This window comes from Rhinopithecus roxellana, chromosome 21, assembly GCF_007565055.1.
Source record: "Rhinopithecus roxellana isolate Shanxi Qingling chromosome 21, ASM756505v1, whole genome shotgun sequence".
NCBI classification, from domain to species: domain Eukaryota; kingdom Metazoa; phylum Chordata; class Mammalia; order Primates; family Cercopithecidae; genus Rhinopithecus; species Rhinopithecus roxellana.
The window spans coordinates 58,485,894-58,502,300 of NC_044569.1; the positions used below are offsets into that span (position 1 = coordinate 58,485,894).

The 16,407-nt window shown below is 42.7% G+C and overlaps 2 protein-coding genes across 3 annotated transcripts in view; both read left to right on the forward strand.

Annotated features, from left to right (window-relative positions):
• Positions 1 to 7,272: 7,272 nt before the first annotated feature.
• On the forward strand, positions 7,273 to 14,694 carry LOC115895492 (forkhead box protein N3). Of its 2 annotated transcripts, XM_030925968.1 has the most exons (2): positions 7,273 to 8,196; positions 8,263 to 14,694. In XM_030925968.1, the coding sequence occupies exons 1-2, from the start codon at positions 7,452 to 7,454 to the stop codon at positions 8,928 to 8,930; spliced, it is 1,413 nt and encodes a 470-aa protein (XP_030781828.1). In that variant the 5' UTR covers positions 7,273 to 7,451; the 3' UTR covers positions 8,931 to 14,694. The 2 variants fall into 2 exon arrangements, with proteins under 2 accessions (XP_030781828.1, XP_030781827.1); XM_030925967.1 differs by having other exon boundaries at positions 7,273 to 14,694.
• The window catches only part of DYNAP (dynactin associated protein), a 48,517-nt gene continuing 41,672 nt past the window's right edge, over positions 9,563 to 16,407 (forward strand). Inside the window, exon 1 of the mRNA XM_030925825.1 lies at positions 9,563 to 9,608. Coding sequence (XP_030781685.1) covers positions 9,563 to 9,608 — 46 coding nt within the window. The remainder of the gene's footprint in view (positions 9,609 to 16,407) is intronic.

Sequence of the window (16,407 nt, forward strand, 5' to 3'; positions counted from 1 at the left end):
TTAAGTTTCTTAAAGAAATGAAGGCAGCTGTTGCTAATTATGGCCCTCAATCTCCTTTTGTCATGGCGCTTCTAGATTCTTTCTCCTCTGATAATTTGTTTTTGCCTCTTGATTGGGAGACTTTGGGGAAGGCTGTTTTGGACCTCTCTCAGTGGCTTCAGCTATGCAGTTGGTGGCTGGAAGATGCTAAAAAACAGGCCTGCCGTATTGCTGCTAAAAATCCTCCAGGGCCAACAGAGGAGCAATTAACAGATACTGGTCAGTTTGCTACCGTAGCGGCTCAATCTGGACTCGATGATATGGCATTATCACAAGTTAAAGGACTGTTTTTAAAGGGTTGGTGTAAAGTAGAATCATCGGGGAAAGCTGCCTTGTCTTTTGTTAAGGTTTTGCAGAGTGCCAATAAACTTCATCTTGATTTTGTTGCTTGGCTCCAAGATGCTGTAATAAAGACTGTGGGTAACGGGGCAGCAGGCAAAATCCTGGTAACCACACTAGCTTTTGAGAATGCTAATCAGGAATGTCAGAGGTTGTTGCGTCCTCTAAAAGCTGCTGGAAACTTACAAATAGAAGATTTTATTAGAGCCTGTGCAGGAGTGGGAGGGGCTGCCTACAGCATTCAGTTGTTTGCTGGAGCTTTATCTAAGGCATTCATGGGAAAAAAGGGAGTTTGCTTTCAATGTGGAAAGACCGGTCATTTTAAAAAGGAGTGCTGTAAGTTCTCTAATAGGAGTGACTCCTCCAAAGTAGAATTTAAAAAGCTTCCTACTGAGCCCTGTCGTCGTTGCAGCAAAGGACGACACTGGACTAATGAATGTCACTCTAAGGTGGATAAAAACGGTAACTCTCTCATTTCCGGATCGGGAAACTTGCAGAGGGGCCCTTCAGCTTGGAGCCCCAACAACAATACAAGCCCTCTTCACTTGCAATTTCCAGTTAGCTCCGGGATCCAGCATCAGCAGGCCAGTCAGCCAATGTTAACCCCCAATTCTCATTAGCTCAGCTTTTCTCTGCTACTTCCGGTAGCGCCGCTGCTGATGTGGCGATTTTACAGGCTGTTGAACTCGCCCCAGAAATGGGAGTTGTTAAATTGGCTACAAGTGTTTTTGGGCCATTACCTCCACATACTGTTGGATTGCTTATAGGACGAAGTAGTAGCATTTTACAGGGTTTACAAGTTCATTTGGGTGTTATAGATTCTGATTATAAAGGGGAAATTCAAATTATGGCTCAGGCTCATAAACCTATATCCCTGAAAGAGGGGCAGCGAATTGCACAACTCCTTGTACTACCCTATTTTCAGTTTCCTTCACGGAGGCAAGAAAGAACCGGAGGTTTTGGAAGCACGGGTGAACATATTTTTTGGGAAACTTTAGTAACTCAACAAAAACCCTTGTTTCCCCTCGAAGTGGAGGGAAAAATTTTTCAGGGCTTGGTCGACGCTGGAGCTGACGTTTCTATTATTGCCTCTGATCAATGGCCTTTGCAATGGCCTAAACGGCCTGTTGCTGTTTCTCTTACAGGATTAGGTTCTGCCTCTGAGGTGTATCAAAGTTCTCAATCCTTAAATTGCCGAGGGCTGGATGGTCAAGTGGCCCAAGTTCAGTTTTATATTGTTCCTATTGCCCTAAATTTATGGGACCGAGATTTATTGCAACAATTTGGAGCTTTTGTTTCTATTCCTCATGTCTCTAATTCTGCCAAGAATATGATGTTCTGCATGGGCCACAATCCCCTTGAAAAATCTTTAAACATGTAGCCACTGTTCAGCAGCCTCAAGCCCTTCCTTTGACTTGGAAAACTAATGTTCCTATATGGATTAAACAGTGGTCTTTAACACGTAAAAAGCTTAAGGCCTTGGAAAACTTGGTTCAGGAACAATTGTCCTTAGGCCATATAGAGCCTAGTACTTCTCCATGGAATTCCCCTGTCTTCGTGAAAAAAAAAAAAAAAAAAAAAGAAAGAAAGAAAGAAAGAAAGAAAAAAAGTAAATGGAAACTATTAACAGATCTTCGTGCTATTAATGCATGTATTCAACCCATGGGATCCTTACAACCTGGCCTTCCTAACCCTTCTATGATTCCTCAAGAATGGTTACTTATGGTTATTGATTTAAAAGATTGTTTATTTTTTCTATTCCTTTGGATCAAAAAGATTGTGAACGTTTTGCCTTCTCTGTCCCTGTTTTTAATAATTCTCAGCCACTTTCTCGATATCAGTGGAAGGTTTTACCTCAAGGAATGTTAAACAGCCCTACCTTGTGTCAAGAATTTGTCCATTGAGCTCTGAATCCTGTTCGAAAATGTCATCCTTCTGTTCTTTTATATCATTATATGGATGACATTCTTCTTGCTGCACCTACTAAAGAAAAGCAGCAAGATGCTTTCGCATCGTTACAAACTCAGCTTTCTTTATACTCACTTAATATTGCCCCAGAAAAAATTCAAATGGATTTTCCTATTCAATATTTAGGTTATACCTTGGGAGCGCAAAATATTCAGCCCCAAAAGATCCAAATTCGACGTGATCATTTAAAAACATTAAATGAGTTTCAAAAGCTTTTAGGAGATATTAATTGGATGTGTCCTGTTTTAGGAATACCAACGTATCAATTACAACATCTTTTTTCTATTCTAGAAGGAAACAGTCACTTGGATAGCCCACGTCATTTAACTCCTTTGGCTTTACAGGAACTCCAGCTGGTAGAAGAGCAGCTTCAAAAAGCCCATTTACATTATATCCTTCCCGACGTCCCCCTTTCCTTTTGTTTATTTCATACTTTACATTCTCCTACAGGTATGATTCATCAAACAAATAGGCCGTTAGAATGGATTTTTTTATCCAACAAAACATCTAAATGTTTGACTACTTATATCGATCGTTTAGCTAAATTGATCATCAAAGGACAACATCGCTGTCGACAACTCTGGGGAGGAAATCCTTCCTTCATTATTTCTCAATTTACTCATAGTCAGATTACTTATCTTCTTGCCACTTCTGATTCTTGGCAAGTTGCTTGCGCTTCATTTGTCAGACAATTTTCTACCCAATATCCTAAGTCTCCGATTTTTTCATTCTTTAGGCAGCATTCTGTATTGCCCTTCTCACCAATATCTATATTTCCTGTTCAAGGTCCTACTTTTTTCACTGATACTAGTAGTAATGGTAAAGCTAAATATTGGAGTGTTCATCAATCTCGAGTTACAGTTTATCTTTATCCCTCGGTACAACAGGGAGAACTGTTTGCTATTCTCATGGTCTTACTTGATTTCTCTTCCACCAGTTGTAACATTGTTAGTGATTCTCAATACGCCGTCTATGTTACTTCTTATATTTCTCAAGCCACTCTACCTCTTTGTGCCACTTCTTCTTTTCAAAAACTCTTTTCTTTGTTGTCTTCTACTTTGAGCCAACGTCGAGCTCCTTTATTCATCACTCATCTTCGTTCTCATTCTCAACTTCCTGGACCATTAGTTCATGGTAATGCTCAGATTGATTCACTTTTAATCGGCCACCTGCAGGCTGCAGAACAAGAACATGCTCTACATCACACTAATAGTTCTGGTCTTCAACGACGATTTCATTTAACTCGTAAACAAGCTCGTTCTCTTATTCGAGCTTGTCCTTCTTGTGCTCCTTTGAGCATTCCATCTTTCCATCCGGGGGTTAATCCACGAGGTACTCAAGTTAATCAGATTTGGCAAATGGACGTCACACACGTCCCTTCTTTTGGACGATTAAAGTCTGTTCATCATACCATTGATACTTTCTCTCATTTTCAATGGGCAACTCCTTTGCCATCTGAAAAAGCTGATTCTGTTATTACTCATCTCTTAGCTTGTTTCGCCATCATGGGCATTCCTTTAATACTTAGAACTGATAATGCCCCTGCTTATGTTTCTCGTAAGTTACAAGTTTTCTTACAGCAATACAATATTCAACATCTCACTGGTATCCCAGGCAACAGTCAAGGTCAAGCCATCATTGAGCGCGCAAATTTAACCTTAAAAACTCAACTGCTAAAACAAAAAAGGGGGAAATGAGTCCCCCAGAAATCAGATTTTAAAGGTTTTGTTTACCTTAAATTTTTTGAATCAATGGAGACAATTGCAGGACTCCGCTGCCGTAACTCATCTTTCCTCACCTCCCTCGACAATAGTCCCCGCCGATAATTTAAAGGTTTGGTATCCTAATGAAGAAGGTAAGTATGCACAGGGGCAAGTTCTAAAACAGGGACAGGGCTATGCTCTTGTCCTTACAGGGAGCGGACCTGAGTGGTTTCCTACAAGGCGACTGAAACCCTGTTGAAAAGAAAATAAGCATGCATCTATTCCTTTGTTGGATGTGTCTCAGCAGGGGATTTATTTCCCTTAGTGAGGCTTTGTATGAATATTGGACTTATATTTCCTTTCCACCCTTGTATCAGGGAGTTGCCTGGGGGGAGGCAGAAGTTAAGGTTTTCACCAATGACACTATTGGATGCCGTCCCCCTATATGGACAAGGACAACATAGAACGGGAAATGGGAATAATAAACAGCACATACCAATTTGGAGTGGAAGGACTTCCGATTTGCATGGGAAATAGTCCTCATTGTCTCCGGAAATCGCATGAAGCTTGGGCTGTTCGCTATAATCATAGCCATGTGGCTGCCAATACTGTTATTATTGTAACTAGAAGTTTTCATTATAATCATACTGTATATATTAATGAGACTATTCCTAGTTCCTTACCTTTTTGTCCTATTCCAGAGGTTTCCCCTAATATTGAGGTATTGGAGTGGCAACATTGTCGGGGAACTAAGCCCCGGATTTTATTAGCATATAATGCAAGTAATTGATTGGAGTGTGCACGGTGATTTTCAAACAAAATTTAGTCACATACCTTTGAAATGGCACCAGGTAAATAAAAGTATTGCTGCTAACAGTAATGAAACTTTGGTATGGCGTGAAGGAGGCTTGTCGCCACCTACGCCTCACCTTAAATACTCTTTACAAGTACAAAGTCATCTTTGGAAGTTATTAGCTGCAGGTGATGCTATTAGTACTTTTGTGGGGAATATGTCCCTTAATCTTTCTAACCCGAATAACCCCTTTCATATTCAATTACATCGGAATGTCTCCCGATATATTATTGCTTGTGTCTGAAAGCCTTACCTATTGTTAGCAGGAAATTTAATATGGGATAATGATACAGGGATTGTTAATTGTAAAGATACGTGTACATTTTTGTCTTGCCTCAATCATTCCTGGTGGCAGTTTTACGGGGGATATTTATATCCTCAGGGCTCATAAGGAAATTTGGCTACCTGTCAACCTTACGTGACCGTGGGGGGCATCACCTCTTGAGACTTATATTTGGACTTCCCTTCAGCGGACCTGTCGTGCCCTTGGACTTATAATTGCCTTGGTGATGAGCCTTGTTGCCATTGTCTCCACTGCAGCTGTGGCAGGGCTCGCGCTACATCAAAGCATAAAAAATGCTGAATTTGTGCAACAATGGCACGAGCAATCTCATCGGCTGTGGCTTCAACAACGGAACATCGACTCTCAACTCGCTGAAAGATTGGACAACGTGGAACAAGCTTTGACGTGGCTTGGAGATCAGCTCACTGTCCTCAGTACTCGAATAATATTGCAATGTGATTGGAACTCCACGCAATTTTGCGTAACACCTGTGCCTTTTAATGTTTCTCAGAATTGGACCGAAATCCGAAGATTATTAATAGGCCATAAAAATATTAGTTTGGACATCCAAGAACTCACTGAAAACATTTCTGTAGCATTTTAACAACAATTACATGTATTGTCCAGAGCAGCTACTATGCAGGAGCTGGGTCAACGCCTTGCTGCACTTAATCCATGGACCCAGATGAAAACATGGATTTTTACAATCTCTGGAAGCATATTGCTTTGGGCGCTTGGATTAAGTCTACTTTTCCTGATAATCCAATGCTCCCTCCGTCGCATCCAAAAACAAAAGAAAAACCAGGAACAAGTATGGGCTGCCTTTCTAAGATTGAGGCAAAACAAAAAAGGGGGAAATGCAGGGGCCATTGAAAATAATATGCTGAGAATAGATAAGGCTCAAGGACAGTATCTCTAGCTAGTTGCACTTTCAATGAACTCCAGTAGTCAAGGATACTATCTCTAGTTGAACTTTTAATGAACTCTAGTAGGCGCCAAGAAGGCAGACAAAATAAGAAAGAACTTAGAGACAAAGAACTAAGCAGAAGGTTATATCTGGGTGCAGAAAGTTTGTTTTGCATTGTGTTATTTTTGCTGACGTGGAATTCATGGAGTATAAATAAAGTGAGGCGGAGGCTCTAAGCGCGGCCGCCATGTTCTCTGTTTGTCTTTGTCTCTTGTGTCTGTTCATTCTCCACCACCCCCGGCACGGGCCCCAAGAGAAGAGAAAGAAAAAGTACAAGCAAGAGCAGAAGGTATTTATGTGGTTTGAAGTTATCTTATTTTCTCCATATGAAATTGGCCTCAAAGTTGTTAACTTAAAGAAAAGAACTGAGGTAAAATTGAAATAAGTAGAGAGTTTATTTGGACCAAATTTGAGGACAGCAACCTGTGAGACACAGATTCAATTTTCCCTGAATATATGCTCTAATTAGCAGCTAGCAAAAGTGAGTTTTTAAAGGAAAAAAAAGAAAGTAGTTCCTACATTGTTCATTAAAATAACATAAACTATTGATTGGCTATAAGTTATCTTCATGAGATATCTTTATTTAATCTTGTGAAGATACTGAGTGAAGGTCACACTGTGAAACTTGTGATGACATTTTGGGTAATTTATCAACTAGTCTGGAAACTATAAGGAAGAAAAGAAAGAAAAAATGCCTTTAACAATTGCCCTGGGCATGGATATGGTGGGGCAGGGAGTGGGGGTGGGGTGGAGTGGGAGTCCTGTCCAGATTGAAGTCTCATATTCATGTTTCTCTGAACCTGATCAATTTTGCATACCTCACATAGCTCACACTGCTCTGAGCTACTCTTCTTTCTCAAACTTTTCCTGTTGATAAGAAAATGATCGATCAATTGTTCCTGCTTTGAAAAAAACCTTTTACTCTGGTTGCTTTTAAGATTTTCTCTTTTTTTGATTTTCTCGCCGCTCGGCGCGCCCCGGCCCGACGCGCCGCGGCGGAGGCGAGCGGGAGGCGGGACGGGGCGGGGAGAGCGGCGGGGCCGGCGGGAGGACGCGCGGCGCGCCCTGCGGAAGCCGCAGGTCCCATGCCGCGCCGCGACCCCCGCGCCCCTGCCGCCCGCGCCCGCGGCCGCCCCCCGCCGCCCGCCGCCCCGGGCTCGCTGCGCCGCGCCCGCGCGTCCTTAGCGGGGCCACCGAGCGATGCCCGCCGGGCGCCCGCGAAAGTTTGTCGGCTCCCGCTGAAGGGCAGCGGCTACCCCGCGCCCCCGTGCCCCGCTCCGGCCAGGATCCTTCACGTAAATGGGTCCAGTCATGCCTCCCAGTAAGAAGCCAGAAAGCTCAGGAATTAGTGTCTCCAGTGGACTGAGTCAGTGTTACCGGGGCAGCGGTTTCTCCAAGGCCCTTCAGGAAGACGATGACCTCGACTTTTCTCTGCCTGACATCCGATTAGAAGAGGGGGCCATGGAAGATGAAGAGCTGACCAACCTGAACTGGCTGCACGAGAGCAAGAACTTGCTGAAGAGCTTTGGGGAGTCGGTCCTCAGGAGTGTCAGCCCCGTCCAGGACCTGGACGATGACACCCCCCCGTCCCCTGCCCACTCTGACATGCCCTACGATGCCAGGCAGAACCCTAACTGCAAACCCCCCTACTCCTTCAGCTGCCTCATATTTATGGCCATCGAGGACTCTCCGACCAAGCGCCTGCCAGTGAAGGATATCTACAACTGGATCTTGGAACATTTTCCGTATTTTGCAAATGCACCTACTGGGTGGAAAAACTCCGTGAGACACAATTTGTCACTGAATAAGTGTTTTAAGAAAGTGGACAAAGAGAGGAGTCAGAGTATTGGGAAAGGGTCGTTGTGGTGCATAGACCCAGAGTATAGACAAAATCTAATTCAGGCTTTGAAAAAGACACCTTATCACCCACACCCACACGTGTTCAATACACCTCCCACCTGTCCTCAGGCATATCAAAGCACATCAGGTCCACCCATCTGGCCGGGCAGTACCTTCTTCAAGAGAAATGGAGCCCTTCTCCAAGATCCTGACATTGATGCTGCCAGTGCCATGATGCTTTTGAATACTCCCCCTGAGATACAAGCAGGTTTTCCTCCAGGAGTGATCCAAAACGGAGCGCGGGTCCTGAGCCGAGGGCTGTTTCCTGGCGTGCGGCCGCTGCCAATCACTCCCATTGGGGTGACGGCAGCCATGAGGAATGGCATCACCAGCTGCCGGATGCGGACTGAGAGCGAGCCATCGTGTGGCTCCCCGGTGGTCAGCGGAGACCCCAAGGAGGATCACAACTACAGCAGTGCCAAGTCCTCCAACGCCCGGAGCACCTCGCCCACCAGCGACTCCATCTCCTCCTCGTCCTCCTCCTCCTCGGCCGACGACCACTATGAGTTTGCCACCAAGGGGAGCCAGGAGGGCAGCGAGGGCAGCGAGGGGAGCTTCCGGAGCCACGAGAGCCCCAGCGACACGGAGGAGGATGACAGGAAGCACAGCCAGAAGGAGCCCAAGGATTCTCTGGGGGACAGCGGGTATGCATCCCAGCACAAGAAGCGCCAGCACTTCGCCAAGGCCAGGAAGGTCCCCAGCGACACACTGCCCCTCAAAAAGAGACGCACCGAAAAGCCCCCCGAGAGCGACGATGAGGAGATGAAAGAAGCAGCGGGGTCACTCCTGCACTTAGCAGGGATCAGGTCCTGTTTGAATAACATCACCAATCGGACGGCAAAGGGGCAGAAAGAGCAAAAGGAAACCACAAAAAATTAAAAACAAGTCACTGATTTGTTTTGAACTTACGGCCATTTGGTTTCAGCATGTCAGGAGATTTCGAATGATTTGTGGCAATATCAGCGATTTTTTTCTTTTTTCTTGTTTTTGGTTTGGTTTTCTTTCTTTTCTTTTCCTTTTATTTTGTTTTAATTTGCCCCCCTTCTTTGTTTTGGACCCTTAAGAATTTTATTTTTAAAGGAGATTGAAGCCATAGAACTCATATTGACACTCAGCTGTTTTACAAAAGCTTTTCATTATCTGAAGACAAAACCGAAAAAGCCAAAATTACCATTGCTTCCTCCAGCTTGTCAGAAACCTGTGGCTGAATCCACAGGGATGTCAACGTCAATACCCCAGGAACACACATTCGGCACCTAGAAGGCACGTGGGCAAAGTAATCATCGTTCAGGCCCAACCCTTAGGTTTAAAAAGTCAGGTTGTCCATCCCATTGGGTTCACTGAGGCACATAAAGCAATTGAGGAGAAGGAGGACCCCTCGTCCGCCTAGGAACAGACCCAAGCCTGTGGCACCAGGCATCTGAGGGTGCCAGGAAATCCACTGGAACTGTCACACGGCAAGCACAGAGGGCCAGCCACCAGTCCTCCATGCTTCTGAACCCTGAAGCCCGATGACGTCTTACGAGGTGGACGTTGGACTGTTCACGCACATCGGGCGTCAGTGACTCATGGAGAAGAAATGGGGTAAATTTTTAGTGATGTTGCTAATCATTGAATTCTGTTCTCTATTAAATTAAGAAAATATTCCAAAAGCCATAAGCCTGAAGGTTGGCCCTGTGCACACACACACACACACAGACACACACCACAACACACCACACACACATACACACACACACACAAGAAGGAGAGAGAGAGAACACTGATGTGGAAAACAAGCTGTGTCTTCTTAACTGCCCAAGTGAAAAGCAACCAAGTCCAGGAAATTACAATAGCTGTTAAGGAAAGGAAATAATGGTACAGATCTTTTTCTGTCTATCAAAACTATTTGATCCAAGTGAAAAAAAAAAAAAAAACTAGAAAGCTACGGAACCTGCCATTAGTATTGTGGTGTATTTTTAAGATTAAATGCACACCGATGGACAAAAAAAAAAGTAAAACATGGCAAAAAATAAAATAACTCCTATACTGCCCTCAAAATGGAGTTTGCAATTAATGTCAGGATTTATCTTTGCAAAAATCAATGATTTCCACATTCAGCCAGTATAGCCAGCAGTAATTTCTGATCCACAATGCATGGATTCCTTTGAAGAAAAAAAAGAAAAAAAAAATCACAAAAACAAACTTTTTTTATTCAAAAGTAACAAAGTTCTTGTAAGGTAAATAATGTATTTAGCATGAAGCATGAATTATTTTCATATAAATATAGAAAATAGAGAAAAGGCTATGCCTCTAATTTTTAAGCCCTTAGGCTTAGAGGTTCTTTTGGTTTTCTTCTTTTTTCTTTCTTTTTCTTTGCTTCCTTTCTCTCCTTTTTGTTTTTGTTTTTTGTGTTTGTTTTTGTTTTTTTCGGGTTATTTTGTTTTGGTTTTTTGAAGCAGGTGTTTAAGGTTTAACCTTCTTCAGGGACAAATTCTGACTGTTGGGGAACTTACTCTGCAATATAAAAATATCTTCATGCTCTGGTAGGGCTTGGATGGTTGAACTCTGTACTGCCTTGTGTGCACTTCAGCCCCGACCCCCTCTGATTCTCTGTTGAAAAGTGTGTCCTTTCTCTCTGTCTGTACATGTTTAACATGACGCAATAATTTGAGGGCAAACTTAGTAGTGAGTGTGTATGATAGAATCAAGAGAATTATGGGACGCTTACTTGAGAAAATCATTACCATGATTTGGTTCTAAGAAAAAGGCAGTGAATAATTATGCAAATTAGCCAGAAGAAGGGGAAACGTGCTAATGGGCCTTATTGGGTGAGGGGACGAGATGGGGTTCACGTGAAGGAGGAAGCGATGCCGAGGTAGGAAAGGCCAGCCCCAGACATCCTATCACCACAACGCCATGTCGCAGTAGGAAGCAGGGGCCGGCCATCGCTACCTTCAGCACACTGACCAACCTGGAATTAAGACCACCTGGATCGTGAGAGCTGAATTTAGAAACCAGACAGTGTCATGCAGCCCAGAAACTCCTGCTGTTACCTTTGCCTAAGAAATTTTCTTTGGAGGGGATGGGGGGGTTCCAAAGAGAAATCTCTAGAAGAATATGATCTTCCATCCAAGTGGAGGGAAACTTTAAAACACAGACACCCAGTACTGTGGCTCAGGATATGATGCGTGAGGAGAGGGAGGGAACAGAGATGACCTTAACTTTTAAACAAGGGACTGCTGTGGGCCAAAGCCAAGCCCATCTGCCAGGACCAGGTAGTGTCAGAAGCTCCATCAGCCCGGACAGTGGGAACTAACTGGTGCATTCCCCACACTTACCTTCCGGTGGGTTGCTGATGAGAGAACCTGAAAAAACCTGCACCTCTACAACAGGTCGAATTCATGACCTGAAGCTGAATACTTCTAGCATATTTGTTCAGGGTGTAGATGGGAATAAAATATCTTTGCAGTGCTCTGTTCCCTCCGTCTCCCCAGACATCTGCCACCCTAAAAGCCATCCACAGCTATGGAGCCTGAGCGACACCTTGATTTGTGTTGTCACCTGACGAAGCCTAAAGACCTCCAGCTCAGTGCCCCACCTTCATCCTACTCCCCCGATGATAAAATTCAGACCTCTCTCCTGAAAGGCAGAGGTTCAACATTCAGGACTGTTTCTGGCCAGGGACTTCTTCCAATTAAAACCCCTACCGTGGGCTGTCTCCCCTCATTTCATTTTTCTAAAGGGGCAGAGGCCTCTTTTAGAAAATAATAAAATGCAATGTGTGTGATTTACTTTTCTGATCTCTTTGAGAAATAGAGAAATATAAAAGTGTGTTCTTAACTCCAGAACCACTCTTTTTGCATAAATACCTCATCGGGCAGCTTTCTAAGTGTGATTTTCCTGAGTCTCCCTTCGTTGGATCTGCCGGAAGACTTGTCGGGGAACCTTTAGTGAGGGTACTTCTTCCTATTTTTCTTCTGTTTTTGGAGGCATACACATTATGCATAACCAAAACAATGGCTTAATTGTGTTTAACTTTGCATTTTGATTGTTGAGAACAAAAACAAAAAGTATCAATGTGTATGTGGCTGTTTGTAGTGAATTCATTGCAGAATGAGGTTGTCCGTGTCCTTAACAAGCCAAGGGGCAGGAGGCACCCTCTCTTATCCCCTCCTCCAAGAGCAGTAGAGAATTTAAGCACAAGCCTATTTGTGAAAGAATATTTTGCTTAAGTGTCATTCACTTTAGTCTTGGAATTCCTTCCCAAACGTCAGTTGTTCTTTTAGCTTCCAAACTAGCATATGTATCCATTAGTCTGACAGATCGCCTGAACACCATTAAGAGGTGTGGTGTTTTTGCTTTCATTTCTCCTGCTGGGAGAAGTGGCGGTTCGTGTGTCATTCCAGTATCTCACATACTCACACGGGGCAGGGGGGAGGGGGAAACGGGAAACTATAGCAATATTTAAAGATGCTTTGGAAACCAACCGTGAACGCATCAACGCCACGATGTCTACGATTACTTGCTATTGGCCCTCGGACACATTTAAGAGAAAGAGACAGTCACTCTTTTTTTCTTAAATGATATACACATAGACAGTTATTTTTATCCTATTATAATTGTCTTTTATCTTTATCTAGTACTATGTGGAAAGGGTTTGCATCATAGATATTTCCCAGCCTTATAAGCTCCTACTTCCCTGCCCCTCTCTAATCAGTATTCTTTAAAGAGTTCTTTGGTGAAGCCATCTATCTGAAACTAAAATGAACCAAACCCATATTTCAATGGTGGTTGGAGAAAACCATGGCCAGAATGATTGTGGCAGGTCTCAATCTTGGGAGTTTTTAAGAAGGAATGTGCCAGAGGCCTTTCCCAAGAACGGAGTTGAGTTTTGTTTTGTTTTGCAGAGGCATTCAATGTGTCTAGTGCTTGCTGGCCACAGCAGTTACTACCAGGAGCCTTCTGGGAGGGGCCGTTGTGTTGAAGGAGGCTCCTGCCTGAGGGACAGTATCAGGCAGTGGGCTCTGTAGAGTGAGAACCAGGTGGACGCCTTCGGTGCCCAGCTCAGAGTCCTGCACCACGCCAGGACTGCCCAGGCCAAGGGCTACTGATGCAAGTTCCACTCATTCCACTCTGTGTGGGGTGCCGTGCGCCTCTCCTGGAAGAGCTCTTGGAGAAGGAATTGGAGTTACGTACAAGTGACCTAAATGGGAAGTTTTTCTAGATGAGACTGGATTAAATTCCATGTGATTTATCTTTCCCTTTAATTCAGGTTGGGACTCGTTTCTTTCTGGTGGATCACAGCTGCCCAGATGTTGCAATTGATTTTTATGTTTCTGTAGAGAAGTATTTTTCTTTCATCTTCAGAATTTTTTTTGCCACCAAAAGAAAACATTGGAACTCTGTGTTTCCTCTTGATTGTGACTTCCCAGTGTTGACAGTTAAGTCCTTAGTGTCGTAGGTCCCAGCCCACCAATACTATATCAAACACTGTTATGCACATAATGCAGCACTGTGATCTAATTTAAATAATACTTTTTTATTATTTATACTACTATATATAATATACATCAACACTTTTGCTATATAACCTAAGTGATAACCCTCTTTTAGTTACCTGCCAAACTCTGGACTTGGTTTATATTGCAGTTAACACAGTTACAAAGTTGTAATGGTGTCTTTTTTTTCCTTTGTAACGGAATGTGTAAATCAAAGTATATACATTGTGTGGTGTTCCTGTTTCTGGAGTTTCATGAGGATTTACACATGGCATTCAGTGTTCTGTATAGATCTGCCTACCTTTGTGAATTCATCTGTTAACCCCTCTTCCTTTGAGAGAGCACCGGCGATGGTGGTTAACTCCTTGTGTTTTCTCTGTCTCCTACTGGTTATTCTTGAATTAAGCACAGACTCGTCAGCTCGGCTGCTTTATCATGAATAATGTGTGTGACCTTGCAGTTCTTCCACAGTTCAGCAAACAAGTGCTAGCTTCACTGACCAAAAATTAAGGAAGGAAAACACAGTTTTTAAAATGATCCATCTTTTAACAGCTGAAACCGATGTGTCTATGGTGCTGCATCTTGCTGTTGTACTTCTGAAATCAGACCTGTGGGAACCATCATTTCTGACTTAACCGTGAGATGCTCACGAGTACCCTTCCTGTTGTTTTGTTAGCATTGAAATCAAGACTATTTATTTGGAATACATACAACAGTGTTTTTCCACTGTATTTCATTTGCAAAAGTTGAGAACTGCTTTCTCTACCTTTTGCAAAATAATTGATATTCCATATTGGATTCTCAAAGACTTCGATATGGTGAACCTATTAAACCTAGAAATTGTATTCATCCTTTCATGACTGTGGCCTGAGTTCCCCAGCCCCTCTCCTCCTTTTTTTTAGATGAGATTTAGCACACTCTCAGTTATTTAAACATGCAACATTTCTTGAGTATGTATGTTGAGGCCATCTGAGCTCATAGCTGATTCAGTAACCAGTTTCATGCTGTGTCATTCACACTCACTACTTAATACTGCCATGGTGAAAATGTGGAGGAAAAATGTATCCATGTGTGTCTGGGAAGCATATACACTTGTACATTTTTTAATACTCTGATTCTGTAACATTTCTGAGTTTTGTTTTGTTTTACAGAAAAAAAAAAAAGTGATAAAGCAATCAGAAGACCAAGAGTTTACTATTGATGCTTAGGGTCATCTGACCTTGGCTGGCCAATAGACGTACACGGCCAAATTAATTTACGAGAGTAATAATTTTTCAAAAGCCAATTTTTTTTCTGTATTTTCTGTATGAAACTGCCAATATCATGAATAGAAAGGGAGAACCATAAAGGAAGAAAGAACGTGATGTTCTGTTATGTTCGTGTGAACCTAAAGAAACAATGTGGAGGCAGGCGCAATCAGCCGAACTCTAGGGACTTGATGGTGTTGCTTGGAAGGCATCCATACCTGCATTTTGCATTCTTCATATGTAATCATATTGCCAAAGACAAACTATTTCATCATTTATTGTAAATAACATTTTTCCCCAGACCTACCATAAAGTTTCTGTGATGTATTGTCTTCCAGTTGCAATAAAAATTACTGAGTTGCATCAATTGAAAAAAAAAAAAAAAAAAAAAAAAGATTTTCTTTTTTTGTTTTGGGTTTCTTGAAGTTCAAGTGTGATCTGCCTCTGTCATAGTGTTACTTGTATTTATTTAGTGATGAAACTTTTATTGATTTATACTCTAATGCTCTTGAGTTTTTGGTTTAATATTTTTATATTAGTTTGAAAAATATGAAATCATAATATTTCCCAGCATAACTGCTTCTGCTTATCTTCTCTCTTCCGTCTTCTGTGATGGAAATCATGTCCATTTGGACTCACACTATTCCCCCATTTTTTTTGTCTCTGTGTGCTTCACTCTGTATTTTTTCTGATGCATCTTCTAGTTTGCTAATCTCTCTCCTTAATTGTATATAATTTGCTAACAAAGCCTGATATGATTTGACTGTGTCCCCACCCAAATCTCATCTTGTTTTGTAGTTCCCATGAACTCCACATATCATGGGAGGGACCTAGCAGGAGGTAGTTTATTCATGGTGACAGTTACCCCCATGCTGCTGTTCTCATAATAGTGAGTGAGTTTTCATGAGATCTGATGGTTTTATAAGGGGTTTTTCCCCCTTTTGCTCAGCACTTCTTGCTGCCACCATGTGAAGAAAGATGTGTTTTCTTTCCCTTCCACCATGACTTTAGGTTTCCTGAGGCCTCTCCAGCCCTGTGGAAACTGTGAGTCAATTAAACCTCTTTCCTTTATAAATTATCCAGTTTTGGATATTTCCTCATAGCAGCATGGGAAAGGACGAACACTGTAAATTTGTACTGGTAGAGTGGGATGCTGCTGTAAAGATACCCAAAAATGTGGAAGTGACTTTGGAACTGGGTAACAGGCAGAGGTTGGAATAATTTGGAGGGCTCAGAATAAGACAGGAAAACATGGGAAAGATTGGAACTTCTTAGAGACTTGTTGAATGGCTTTGATCAAAATGCTGATAGTGATATGGACAATGAAGTCCAAGCTGAGGTGGTCTCAGATGAAGATGAGGAACTTGTTGGGAACAGGAGTAAGGGTCACTCTTGCTATGAAAAGAGACTGGTGGCATTTTGCCTCTGCCCCTAGATATCTGTGGAACTTTGAACTTAAGAGAGATGATTTAGGGTATCTGGCAGAAGAAATTTCTAAGTAGCAAAGCATTCAAGAGGAAGCAGAGCTTAAAAGTTTGAAAAATTTGCACGCTGGCAATGTGATAGGAAAGAAAACTCCATTTTCTGGGGAGAAATTCAAGCAAGCTGCAGAAATTCACATAAGTAAGG

Coding starts and splice junctions, on each gene's coding strand:
- LOC115895492 (XM_030925967.1), top strand. CDS start 7,452: ATGGGTCCAGTCATGCCTCCCAGTAAGAAGCCAGAAAGCTCAGGAATT.